This window comes from Moschus berezovskii, chromosome 20 (genome assembly GCF_049115385.1).
Source record: "Moschus berezovskii isolate FMDL1 chromosome 20, NW_MosBer_1.0, whole genome shotgun sequence".
In the NCBI taxonomy this organism is placed as follows: Eukaryota; Metazoa; Chordata; class Mammalia; order Artiodactyla; family Moschidae; genus Moschus; species Moschus berezovskii.
Genome location: NC_142479.1, coordinates 36,399,764 through 36,413,641, shown reverse-complemented (window position 1 = coordinate 36,413,641; position 13,878 = coordinate 36,399,764). Strand labels below are relative to the sequence as shown.

General features: G+C 51.3%; 1 protein-coding gene across 2 annotated transcripts in view; it reads left to right on the top strand.

The window, feature by feature from the left end:
- Positions 1-13,878, top strand: part of ITGAE (integrin subunit alpha E) — a 62,753-nt gene that overhangs the window by 32,093 nt on the left and 16,782 nt on the right. For both annotated transcript variants that reach the window (XM_088828792.1, XM_055403837.2), the window contains exons 11-20: positions 417-484; positions 1,479-1,614; positions 2,141-2,286; positions 2,655-2,795; positions 3,459-3,695; positions 4,703-4,833; positions 5,337-5,467; positions 7,387-7,550; positions 8,673-8,801; positions 10,766-10,839. In XM_088828792.1, coding sequence (XP_088684918.1) covers positions 417-484; positions 1,479-1,614; positions 2,141-2,286; positions 2,655-2,795; positions 3,459-3,695; positions 4,703-4,833; positions 5,337-5,467; positions 7,387-7,550; positions 8,673-8,801; positions 10,766-10,839 — 1,357 coding nt within the window. The remainder of the gene's footprint in view (positions 1-416; positions 485-1,478; positions 1,615-2,140; positions 2,287-2,654; positions 2,796-3,458; positions 3,696-4,702; positions 4,834-5,336; positions 5,468-7,386; positions 7,551-8,672; positions 8,802-10,765; positions 10,840-13,878) is intronic.

Genomic DNA, 13,878 nt, shown 5'->3' with positions numbered 1-13,878 from the left:
TAGCCATTCCCTTCTCCAGGGGAATCTTCTTGACCCAAGAATCGAACCCAGGTCTCCTGCATTGCAGGTGGATTCTTTACCATCTGAGCCACCAGGGAAGCCCCCGATATAAAATAAAAAGTTTTAAAAAATCAAAATAAAAAGGTAACAATAGTCCCAGCCATCCTCGGCACTCCCAAATTCTGTGAAGCTCTGATAAGAAGCTCTTTCTGGTGCTGGAAGAAGAAGGGTGACTGGGGAATGGTTCCTGTTCCCAGGAGCTCACAGATGAGGAAACTGAGGCCCAGGAAGAGGGAGGGAACAGCCCAGCCTACTTTGCCGGCAGCTGTTAAAGCTGGCCCCTCGATCTCCACCCTGACTTGGTTTTTCCCTTCGCCTCAACTCACAGCGGGCTCACTGGGCTTCTTGGCTTTCAGGCACAGTCGGAGATGCCCCCCACTACCAGCTGGCACAGGTTGGGTTCAGCGCGCAGATCCTGGATGAGGTATGTGGCTGACTGAGCAGCAGGCCAGCTCAGCACAGAGGAGGGGCCCCAGGGACTCCTAGGAGCTCAGGGTCTCCCCTTCCCCCACCTGGCTTGCAGGGTCCTCCTGCAGTGAGACATCTAAAGGAGCCGTTCTAGGACAAAGGAAAGCACTTCTGTGCACTCACCCTAACCCGTACCTGTGCAGTCAAGGAGAGAGGGACCCTGTTTATAACAGGGAGTCACTCCGTCCTGTGCTCAAGGGTTAGGCGGCTCACTTAACACAGACTGGGAACCCCCAGGCCTGGGTGGGTTTGCCGACCAAGCCGGCTACTTCTCCCCACTGGAGGCCCTGTTCCCCACCGATGGGGTGGGATACAGGCCGTGAGAACACGGTCCACCAGTGTGGTGGGAGCATGGTTAGCATGTCACTCAGCACAAGTGGGCCTTGGGTGCCAGGCCGAGATGTGCAGCCTTGGGGGAGATAAGCCCCATTTTGCTGAGCCATACTTGTTTAATGTGGGCTTCCCAGGTGGCTCAGTGGTAAAGAATCTGTCTCCAATGCAGGAGACGTGGGTTCAATCCCTGAGTCAGGAAGATCCCCTGGAATAGAAAGTGGCAGCCCACTTCAGTATTCTTGCCTGGGAATTCCCATGGACAGAGGAGCCTGGTGGGCTGCAGTCCATAGGATCGCGGGAAGAGTCTGATGTGACTGAATACACACGCACACCCTTTTTTAACACTCAATATCGGGGTCCCCCGGGGTTGGATTTCTGTGCCAGAGGCTGCTGGTACCAGAGGGACAGCTGCCCTGGTGGAGTCCTGGGTACAAGGCCGGAACCCAGTGTTTGCCTCTCACCTTCCTCCTGTGTCTCTGGGCCGGTGGGCATGATCTCCACCACCTCCTCCCCCAATCTCCTGCAAGGTTCGCAGTGCTGGCAGGTAGACCCGCGGCCACCTTGGCTGGCCCTGAGTCCCTCCCGCTCAGATGGCCTTCAACCCTCCTCCCCTGCAGGGGAAGGTGCTCCTCGGAACCGTAGGGGCCTTTGATTGGTCCGGGGGCGCACTGCTCTATGACACACACAGCTGTAAGGGCCGCTTCCTGAACCAGACAACAGTGGACACCAAGTCTGCGCAGTATGGCTACCTGGGTGAGGGGCGGGGCCCGGAGGCTGCCTGGGTGAGGGGCGGGGCCCGGAGGCTGCCTGGGTGAGGGGCGGGGCCTGCATAAGGACGCAGGCTGCGGTGGGATTCCCAGTTGGAGAGGGCCCTGGTTGTTCATATGGACTGAGGGATGGACCCAGAGGCTGGTACCGAAGTGCCAGGTCCTGGGCCGCTGCCTAGGGAGGCGGGGCCTCTCCATTAGTAATAGTGGTGAGTGAACCTTCACCTGGTCCTCAGTCTTCATATACTGCGCTTGTGATGAACGTGGGTGGTGCATGTGTGTGGGGAGCATTTTGAGTGAAGCTGTACGTGTGGTAATGTGTGTATATCACATCTGTGTGGCGGGGCACATGGGTAAGTGGGAGCCACCACTGACGATTTTTAAGAGGATGAGATAGTGTCTCCAGTTCTGCCTCGCTGCCCCAGCTACTTGGAAGGCCTGACTGGGAAGGTGGAGGAGAAAAGAGTGGCCCGGTGAGGTCCCGATCACAATCCCACCACCCCACCCGGCAGGCTACTCGTTGGCTGTGCTGCACAAGGCCCGTGGCCTCTCCTATGTGGCGGGGGCCCCACGGCACAAGCAGCAGGGGGCTGTGTTTGAGTTCCAGGAGGTGGACAGAGAGACCAACAACTTCGTGCCACTGCTGGAGGGCGAGCAGGTACCTGTTGGAGAAGGGACCCCTCCACCACCATTATTATAGATGGGGATCCAGAGACCCCAGAGGGAAAGGCGTGGGCTCCAGGGCACACAGCGGTGGGGAACCCCTGTCTGAGCAGGACTCAGCTTCGGCCCCGGCTCTGTGTGCCTGGGTGCCAGCTGGTTTTCCCCATCGTGGGGGATCCAGCCGTTCACCCAGCCTCCTATGTTATTCTGGTGAACATACTGACCTGGTCTGACCCAAATCTGATGGTCCAGGAAGAATACGAGCAGGGGTCTAGCCTTGCCAAGGGGTCTGGTGGTGGTGGTGGCAGTGGGGGTGGGGGATCCCTGGCACTCCCCGTGAGCTGCAATCCCCCTGGCCTGTAGTTGGGGTCCTATTTTGGCTCTGAGCTGTGCCCTGTGGACGTCGACATGGATGGCATCACAGACTTGCTGCTGGTGGCGGCCCCGTTTTACCACATTCAAGGAGAGGAGGGCAGAGTCTACATGTACCGTGTGAACAAGCAGGTTAGAGATCTGTGTCTTCACAAGGTGGCTGAGGCTGTGGCCGCTCAGCCTGGGGCTGAGGTGACAGAGGTTGGAGGTGCCCTAGCCCTGCCTGGCACTGGAGGGCGGTGATGGGGAGCGCAGTGGATGGCAGCCTGGTGGGGCAGCTGCTCCCCTCCGTCCACTCCCCATCTTTCTTACTTTCCCCACCCCACCGTCTCATGTTGATGATGATGACATTCCACGTAGCTGCACAGTTGACAAAGCATGTTTTATCTGCAATCTCATTTGTTTCTAATAGTAACTGTGGGAGGTGGCTGTCACTCCCATTTTACAGATGAGGAAGCTGAGGCTCAGTGATGTTTGAGACTTTCTCCTGTTTACAGAGCCAGTGTGTGATGGAGCCAAGCCAAGAAGCCAGGGCTCCTGATCACCAGTCCAGTACCCCAATTGTGGGAGCAGAGGGGTGCAGCTCTGTGTCCTGGACTGCAAGGCAGCAGGACCCCAGCTTCATCAGGCACTCACTATGTAAATTTGGGAAGGTCTCTTGCCTTTTCTGAGCCTCAGACTCCTGGCTGGAGAGTCAGAATCAATGAGTCTTTGAGCCTGCCTCCCGGGGTGGCAGTGGGGTGGGACCTCGCTGCCTCACTGTCTTGAGGGCTTAGCTGTCTCTCTGCCTTACAGGATGGCTCCTTCTCCTTGGCACGCACGCTGAGTGGGCACCCCAGGCTAACTTATGCCCGATTTGGCTTTGCCATGGCAACAGTGGGGGATATCAGTCAGGATGAGCTCACAGATGTGGCCATTGGGGCCCCCCTGGAGGACTTTGAGGCAGACAATGGTGCAGGCTTCGGCAGTGTGTACATCTACAATGGATGCTCTACCAACCAGCTGGCTGACCTCTCTCCCAACCAGCCACAGGTGACCTCTTGCCTCTACTCTGGGACTTTGATCTTCCCCAGATATGAGGGTCTGAGAGCTGAGCCATCTCCAGTCCTAAGTGTCAGGCAGGTCCCAGGGGGTTGAGAGGGCCCGGGGGGGACAGAAGTCACTGGGAGGTTCTCACCTCCACATCCTTCCACTGGGGCTAGAGGTTGTGGCAATATCCATCTTCTTTCCTGACCTATGACTGTCTCCTTCTTTGGCATTCCTGACCTCGGACCTGCCCCAGATCCCCTTTCCTCTCTCTCTGTCCCTTCTCTGGCTCCTGTTCCCACACTGCCCCCGGCCCCACCCCATTGCATAACCCTCACCCCCCTGGACTCCATTGCCAAAATCCACACTGTATCTTTTACGGGCTCTGCCACCCACCTCCAGCTGCAGTTTTTCTCCAAGTTTCAGTCCTGTGTGTCCAGCTGCTCCTGAGCCCCTCCCCTGAATGGCCTCCAGCATCTCACTCCCAGGATGCCCCACTGAAAGCACCCTCTTCCCTGATACCTGCTGCTCCTCTGGGCCCCATCCCTGCACTGCTCGCAGCAGAAACCTGGGCTAATCATAGACCCCCAGCTCAGCCTGTCAGCTTCCACGTCCTAAAGATCTTACCATCTCCCAAATCCAGCCCCTCCTCCCCATCCCCATCACCTACACCCTGACTCCTACCTCCTCCCCATCTTCCACCCTGTGTCTGCAGTGGGGTTCTGAAATGTAATTCTGGTTGACACACCCCAGCCCCACATCAGGCCTCCTGGCACCCAGTCTCCCCTTTCCCACTGCACTGACCCCTGACTGTTTCCCCACCCACTGCTCTCCTTACCCTCTCGGTCAAGCCCCACCCGCTTCAAGCCTCTGTTTGAATGCTACTTCCCCTGGGAGAACTTTATTTTTTCTTTCCAGTGCCTCAGTGTCCCTGGAGTGGGCCAATCTGTTGACTGAATAAAACCGAAAGGAAACCCCTTCCCTCCCCGACACCCTGTGTTTCTCCCCCACAGAGGATCAGAGCCTCGGCGGTGGCCCCAGGACTCCGGTACTTCGGCACGTCCGTGGCCGGTGGCTTAGATTTCAATGGCGATGGCCTTGCTGACATCACCGTGGGTGCGCTGGGCCGCGCGACAGTACTCCGGTAGGGGTCTGCCCTGCCTTCTGGGCAGCTTAACCCCGTTGCCCTGCCCTAAATGACCCCAAGAAGACACCAGGCTCTGATGGGAGGGAGTGAATGCGCTGTTTAAGAGTATCGACTCTGTTGAACTGGGTTTGAATCTCAGCTTGCACTTAAATGTGTCCTTGGGCAGAATCTCTAAATTCCAGTTTTCTCATCTATAAATGGGCATAACGATGCACCTACTTCACAGTAGCCCCTAGTCTCTATTATTTTATCCTATTTTATTTTTAACATACCTTTTCCTGCACAGAGGATTTTCCTGTTTTTTCTTGTTTATTTGCTAGTTATCTGTTTTCCCACTAGAGCAAGGCTTGTCTCTTTCTCTGCTATATTCTGAGGACTCAGAAGAGCACTTGGCATATGAGAGATGTTCAGTAAATATTCATTGAATGAATGAGAGAGCCAGACACTGATCCAGAAGTCCTGTGGTCACTTCTCATATGCCCCTTTGCTGTCTTACTTAGCTCAAGACCCGTGGTTCATCTGAAGGTGTCCATGAACTTCACTCCCAAGGCACTGCCCATTGGCTTCAGCAGCAGCGTGAATGTGTGTTTGTGTTTTGAAATCAACTCTGCAACCCTAGCTGCCGAATCAGGTAACAGACAGCCTAGCTGACCTGTCCAGTGCTGTGGTCACTCCTTGTTGGCTTCAGTGGGGGACGGGGCAGAGAAAGAGGGGTGGGGTGTTATGAAATCCCTCTATTAGATTTTAGTTCCTTTGACCTGTTGTTGTTTAGTCGCTAAGTCATGTCTGACTCTTTTTGACCCCATGGGCTGCAGCACGCCAGGCTTCCCTGTCCTTCACCATCTCCTGGAGTTTGCTCAGATTCATGTCCATTGAGTCGGTGATGTTATCTAATCATCTCATCCACTGCTACCCCCTTTCTTCTCCTGCCCTCAATCTTTCCCAGCATCAGGGTCTTTTCCAATGAGTCAGTCCTTCGCATCAGGTGGTCAAAGTATTGGAGCTTCAGCTTCAGCATCAGTCTTTCCAATGAATCTTCAGGGTTGATTTCCTTTAGGATTGACTGGTTTGATCTCCTTGCAGTCCAAGGGACTCTCAAGAGTCTTCTCCAACACCACATTTTGAAAGTATCAGTTTTTTGGTGCTCCTTTGACTTTAGGTTCAGTTTAATGGGAACCGCCCCAGAAAAGGGTGACCTGCTGTTAAGTCCAAATTCTGAAGGAGTCTTTCTGACCCTCTTGGGAAGAGGGGCATTGGATCCCGTCCTCAGGTTGAAGGGTTGGGTTTCTGAAAGAAGACTTGGAAAAAGGCAGGCACTTTTCCATCTCCAGCTACTGTGCCCACGCCTGTGTGTTTGTAGGTGCCTCTCTTCTTTCTCTCTGACTACATCTTCTCCCCTTCCCTCCCTCCACCTTCTCCCTCGTCCAGGGGGATTAGATAATCTGCTGGAGGCCTGGCTTCCCTTCCCATCTCCTTAGCTGTTGCTGGTTGGGAGACCTTCTGGAAGGCAGAGGGTAGGCATGACTTTCACAGCCCCGGTACTTACTGCCAATCCAAGAGGTTTCCTCCAGCACAAACCTTCAGCAACAGTCCCCAGGGCTTTATCTCTCAGTCTGCATCCCCGAGAAGTCGCTCTACTTCCTGCAGGTCAGAAAGTGTGCTCCCAGGTGGCCTGGCTTTACCGCAGGGGTCCAGGATCAAGTCTGATCATTAGAAAAGGGCAGCCCTGTCATTTCCAGCTGTACAGGCTGAAAGGTCTGGGCCACAGAGCCTGAACAGCATCTGCTGGGTGGTCATGTGACACTGGGCAGGTGTCCTTCACTCTCTGTGCCTGGTATTTTGTTTTGTTTAATATTTATTTATTGTGTATATTTTTGGCTGTGCTGGGTTTTCATTGCCATGCGGGTTTTCTCTAGTTGCAGCGAGTGGGGGCTATTCTCTAGTTGTGGTGTATGGCCTTCTCATTGTGGTGGCTTTTCCTGTTGCAGAGCACAGGCTTTAGGCACTCAGACTTGGCTCAATAGTCGTACCACACAGGCTTAGTTGCTCCACAGCATGTGGGATCTTCCTAGACCAGGGATTGAACCCCTGTCTCCTGCATTGGCAGGCAGATTCTCTACCACTGAGACACCAGGGAAGCTGGGGCCCCCGTTTTTGTCCTCTACAGTTAGGGAGTTGGTCCAGGTAATCCACAAGGTTCTTCCAGCTGTGCTATCCTCAGGTTTTACTCTATGGTCTCTCTCTCTCCCTTCCTTGAATTTTTCCTCCTCAATATTTCCCTCCTCAATCCCAACCTGCTCTCTAAAAGCCCTCTTCCCATAGGGAAGACTGACTTAGCCCTGGGGATGTTCTGCCCCAGGTTTGGGTCTGGGGCACCGAGGGACCCTAACCAGGGGACAGAAGACATGAGAAAAGTAACTTTGAAATGAGGAATAAACTCGGGGAAGTGCCTGTGTGGGGGACACTACTCAGGAGGGGCTCACAGGAGGGCCCTCGGTCTGGAGTTTGACCTCCCTGGCTCAATCAGAAAGATCTGATCTTCATTCCCAGGCCTTGGTGGGACATCTCTGAACTTCACGTTGGACGTGGATGTGGGGAAGCAGAGGAAACGGCTGCAGCATTCAGACAAGAGAATGGATCAGAGCTCCCTTAGGGAGTGGGGCAGGGGGCCCCGTCTCTGTGAGTCCTTCTCGCTCATCCCTACAGATGGACATGTGAGTGGAGGAGTTTCCAAGAGTCCAGAGGGGTCTGTTTGTTTTTTTTTTAAAGGTTGCTTTGTTTCATGTTTTTTCAAAAAATTTTTTATTTTATATTGGAGTATAGTTGACTAACGGGTTTCTCAGGTAGCACAGGACTAAAGAATCCGCCTGCCAAGGCAAGAGATGCAGGAGATGTGGGTTCCATCCCTGGGTCGTCAGAAAGATCCCCTGGAGAAGCAAGTGGCAGCCCACTCCATTATTCTTGCCTGGAGAATCCCAAGGACAGAGGAGCCTGGAAGCTAGAGTCCACGGGGTCGCAAAGAGTTGAACACGACTGAGCATGCACACACATTTGATTAACAGTGTTGTTTTAGTTTCAGGTGTATAGCAAAATGATTCAGTTATACATACACACGTATCTGTTCTTTGTCAGTTCTTTTCCCATTTAGATGATTACAGAATATTAAGCAGAGTTCCCTGTGCTGTGTTATACAGTAGGTCCTTGTTGGTTATCTGTTTTATTTTATTTTGGCGGTGCCACATGGCATGTGGGATCTTAGTTCCCTGACCAGGGATCGAACCTGTGTCCCTTGCAGTGAAAGCTGGGAGTCTTAACCACTGGACCACCAGGGAAGTTGAGAAAAGAACTGAGGTGCATGGAGTAAAGTACACATAAATGAGGCAACTAAAACAATCATAATAAATCAAGAATCACATGATGGTGTGGGAAATGGGGGTTATGGTACCAGAAAACCAAGTTAGAGCAATCTGCGGAGATTAACACTAGGTAAATCTCTGAGTTTCCTAGAAACTGGACAAAAAGGGAACTCCTCTAATTGCTTCCATTTTTCTTTGTAATACATTGGAAATAACAGAGCTCCCTCCCCGACCCGATAACATCAGTGGGGCAGAAGGCCCTTATGTGAGACGACAGTAGAAAAACCTGCCTGAGGCCATGGCAGATCAAGGGAGGTTTTCCAATGCTCTTGGCAGCCTGGCTTACTTGGAAGAGGCTTAGGACGCCTAGCTTAACCCCTTTCATTCTTTAATATTGTGACCACATCAAAGTTAAAATATTCTCTTTGTCATCTTCTCCCCCACATCCAACTCCAACCTTGCATTCCTTGGACTGTGCAGCTGTGTCAGGAGGACTGCTTCTCCAACATCACTGTTAAGGTCAGCTACCACCTCCAGACTCCTGAGGGCGGCATGGACCAACCCCAACCAATCCTGGACTTCTATGCTGAGCCTTCTGCCATCTTCCAGGTGACTTGGCTAGGACCAGACTCTCCTGGGTGCCACCCCTACAAAAGTCCCTGCTCCCTTATCTTCAAAGAATATTAAAGTTTGGAGGGTCTTCAGACAACGTTTAGGACCCTCCCTGCACAGACGGGGATAATAGAGCTCCTGAGATAGTGTTAATTTGCCCAGGACCTCACTGGTGGGTAATACAGGTCTCCAAATGACTCCCAAGGCTGGTTCTTTTCTGTTCACAAAAGATGCCTGCTACATATTTAATGAAGCATATGGATACTTGGCACAGGTCTCTGATAATGGTGTGGTGGAAGGCCTGTGTGGGGACTGGACTGGAGCCCACCTGCCCTGTACACAGAAAGTCATACCGGGGCTAGCTCCCTTTGCAATTAATAAGTATATTATGAGGAGATGCTTTGAGATTACATTTGCGTGTGCATAGTCACTCAGTTGTGTCCTACGCTTTGTGACCCCGTGGACTACAGCCTGCCAGGCGCCTCTGTCCATGGGATTGTTTCAGATTAGAATGCTGGAGTGGGTTGCCATGCCCTCCTCCAGGGGATCTTTCTGACCCAGGGATCAAGAACCTGCATCTCCTGTGTCTTCTGTATTGCAGGTGGATTCTTTACCTGCTGACCACAGGTAGCCTGTTTAACATCCAGTTAGTTAGGATTCTTATCTTAATCAATGATTACTTCGATGCTTTGGCAAAGAGATTTTTTAAAAAAGTTATCCCCCTGAGGAAACGGGTGAGGGGAAATTATTTGGTGTTTAGGCATAGATGGGCTTCCCAGGTGGCACAGTGGTAAAGAGTCTGCTTGCCAGTGCAAGAGATGCAAGAGGTGTGGGTTCAATCCCTGGGTCGGGAAGATCCCCCGGAGAAGGAAATAGCATCCCACTCTGGTAGTCTTGCCTGGAGAATCCCATTGACAGAGGAGCCTGGCAGGCTATAGTTCATGAGGTCACAGAGTCGGGCACGACTGAGCAGCAGCAGTAGCAAGCACATAGATATTTCCAGAGTATGAGCTCTAGCTGGGAGCTTAGGATGTTTTAATCCTACTGAAAGAGAACAAGCTGCTTGGCTGTATTAAAAGCAAACCTAAAAAAAAAGCCCTCAACTGTTGACCCAGTCAGATAGAGCCCCAAGCTCTGACTTCTGCAATTTGCATCTCCCTTCTCTGGGCAGTGGAAGGTTTTCTTTCTTGCTCTGGGCTCTCACTGTAGCTCCAATCATGGAAACAGTCCTTGCGTAAAGCTACTGTGATGGTCGCTGGCTGCTGGGAAGATAAATGCAGTGATTCCCCAGGTAGGGAGCTGGCTATGTCTCCTTCATAATAAAAATAGACCTGCTCCTTTAGAAAACGTGACTTTGCAACCTGAACTGGAACTTTTCCATCTTACATGGACCTTTTGGGCCCACTGTGATTTCTGAATTTGTTTGGTGTAGGCAAGATGGCAAGGGGGAATATTTAACCTACAGAGAAGACCAGCCATGGGGGTAGAAGACCTCATGGGACTGAACCTTGACAATATTTGGTTAAGTACCACCCCCCCCCAATTTGTCCCCTGCTGTTCTTGCTCTACTTAAGAGGTCTAAGGAGGCTTTTCTTCATATGGTTTCACCCACCCACAAATGTTCAGAGTAGTGAGTTGTGAGTGTTGCTACTTAATTAGCATAATATGCAAGTGACTCACGCCATTTCACAAAGGTCACCCTGTTTTTGACCTTGGCCAGTGGCCTGATGCATGGTACCTGTGTTGTAGGACCAAGCACACCTCCATCCCTGACAAATCAAGGAATAGCATAGTCACACCTCTCACAGCCATGTAGACACAACCTCAGCCCATCAGCCTCACCTACAGTTCTCAGAGTCAGCGGAAGGGACACACACGTCCTAGGGAGAAGATCACGAAGCAAGGCCGCGGGGGATGGCGGGGTCCCTGGGCTGATCCTGCCCCTCTCTGTCTACTTACAGCTGCCCTACGAGAAGAACTGCAAGAATAAGCTGTTTTGTGTTGCGGAGTTACAGTTGGCCACCACTCTCTCTCAGTGAGTTGAATCCAGTCGTCATGGCTTCTGCAGTTCACTCTCCTCCTGAAGGCTTACTGGGCTAACCCCTCACCAGGATCACTCACTTCCTCCTCCTTTCCCTCGTAGCCCACAAAGGGCTTTTGCACTAATTGTATCATTGCTTCCCCAGACACCCAATGAGGGAGGCAAGACAGATTTGTATTCTTATGTTATAAATTTGGGAAGAGTCAGTAGTTGCAGGCCTGCATGGGGTCCCACGATCATTGGGTGGACTTACACCCAGATTTCTTTCCATAACCCAGTGTTCCTCACTCTTCGGACCCCCTCACTTAGAGATAACCTCTTCCCTGGCTCAACGCTTTACCAAACTTCTTAATTCATTACATACTTAAGAGCATCGCCTCTGTGCCCAGCACTCTAGGTACTGGGAGATACGGGAAGCCCCTTTTTCACTTTCACTATTTTGCTTAGGGAGAGAAGATAATATGTAAGTCAGCTGTGCTGAAAAGATGTACTATGAAGAAAAAGAAGACAGGGAAGGTGGGAGGGAAGTGCTGGGGATGAGGTTGGGGTTGCAGTTTCAAATAGAGTGGTCCGGAAAGGGCTCACGGAGAAGGTGATGTTTGGATTCATGGAAGAGGAGGTGGAGGAGTGAACTCTGTGGGTGTCTGAAGGAACAGCACCTGTCAGTGCCCTGAGCTGGGCGCTTGGAGGTGGGAAGAAGAGGCCAGGACACCAGAGTGGATTGGAGGGATGAGTGTTATTCAGTGGCTGAGTCTTGTCTGACTCTTTGCGACCCCATGGACTGAAGCATGCCAGGCTTCCCTGTTCTTCACTATCTCCCGGAGGTTGCTCAAACTCATGTCCATTGAATCGATGTTGCCATGTGAGGGGAGGAAAAATCACATGTGGCTCCATTTCCATGAGGACTTTTACTGTGAGTTGGGAAGTCAGAGGAATGACATGACCATGCACTTTCAGAGGATCATTCTTTGTGTGTGTGTGTGTGTGTAGGGGGGCTGCTCGCCCCTACACACTGCTGTCTTTGTTGCTGCGCTAGGGCTCTCTAGTTCCCCGGCACCATTTAGTTCCCTGACTAGGGGTCAGACCCATGTCACCTGCATTGGAAGGTGGATTCTTAACCACTGGACCACCAGGGAAGTCCCAATAGGACCATTCTTGCTGCAATGTTGAGAACAGACTGTAGGAGCAGAGGTGGAGGTGGGGCGACAGTAGGGAGCTATTGTGATAACTCGGGTGAGAAGTGATATGACTTGGGCCAGAGTGGTAGCAATGAGGGTGGTTATATTTTGAAGTTAGAGCCCGCAGGATTGGATGACAGATTGGATGTGGAGAGTGAGAGAGAGGGGTCTAAGAAGTCTTTCAGGGTTCCAGCCCGAGCATCCAGAACTGTGCTGTCCAACACAATAGCCTCTGATCACATGTGGTTACTTAAATTGAAATGAATTAAAATTAAAGAAGATTTTGGTTCCTTAGTTGCCCTAGGCACATCTCACATGCTCAGTACCCGTATACGGCCAGTGCTTTTGAGCAGCATAGATATATAATAGGTCATTTCCATTACTTCAGAAGTTCTGTTGGACCACGCTGAATTCTAGAATGATGCTGATGCCAAGAACTGAATTGGGAAAGCTTTTGGAAGAATGGTTTTGGAAGGCAAGGTGGGGAGGAGAGGTCATGAGCTTGGTAATCTTTTTAAATAGATTTTTATTGGAGTATTGTTTCTATATATTATTGTGTTAGTTTCTACTATACAGCAAAGTGACTCAGCTATACATAAACACGTATCTCCTCCTTTTTGGATTTCTTTCCCATTTCCCTTGTAATTGTCTATCATTTCTGTTGTTAGATTTGTTGTTGTTTAGTTGCTAAGTCGTGTCTGATTCTTTTGCAACCCGATGGACTGTAGCCCGCCAGGCTCCTCTGTCCATGGGATTTCCCGGGCATGAATACTGGAGTGGGTTGTACGAGTTTGGTTTTGGACATGTGCTGGTCTTAAAATGCCCCTTCCCGCCACACCTGGAGCTGTGTGTGGAACATGGCACTGATGGCTGGTTAGCTGAGTTAGCATCTCTGAAGAAGAGGTCTGTTCTGAGTACTGAGAAACCTTTTCATAGACATTTGCAGGACTTGTGTTTCAGATGTGGATAGCTTAGCTCTGCCCGTCTCAGTCATGGAGGAGCCAAGTCAAGGCTTTTGAGTGCTTTGGAATCCAGCCTAACAGGAAGACTTGTTTCTAACTTGGAATTCATTACGGCCCCTAAAGCCCTCCCAGCCAAGTCCTTGTGGAAGACTGTGAAACAGCTGGCCCTACATCACCCCCTAGTGTCCACAGCTGGCAATCTCGCCTTTTTTCCAAAGTATTGAGCCTAATCCATAGCATCCAAATGCCTCAGTGGTTTGACCTTTTTTGTGGTCGTGAACCTCCTGAAGAATCTAAGGTAAACTACTGACATGTGTCTTTAGAAGATCACACTTGCAAACATAAAGCGTTTGCATTCAGGGAACTCTGAAACTATCCCTGGACCTCGAGTTAGGAATCCCTGGTACATATTCCAGTGACTCTCAGATCTCTCTGTTGGTGAGACAGGACACCAACTGACATCTCAATGTCCCTGCCTTCGTGTCCTCTGAGCACTTCCATCATGTCCTGGACTGAAGTCATTTGGTCAGTTTCCACCCTCTGGTCTCCCGCTGTGTTCTTTCCATCACAACTAGCCCCACTGGGTCATCCAAGCTGGAAACTCTGAAACTGAAACTCAGGACACATCCTCGACTCTCTTTTTTTTTTTAAAAAAAAAAAAGTTTTTCAGTTTTGGCCATGCTCACGGCATGTAGGATCTTAGTTTCCTGATCAGGGATTGAACCGACACCCTCTGCACTGGAAGCACTGAGCCTTAACCACTGAACTGGCAGAGGAGTCCCCAACTCCTGTCTCTCGTGTGCTCTGCTTGTCAGCATAGCCTTATCACCCTCCCCATCGCCACTTAGTTAGTTCCGTCGCTCAGTCGTGTCCGACTCTCTGTGACCCTGTGA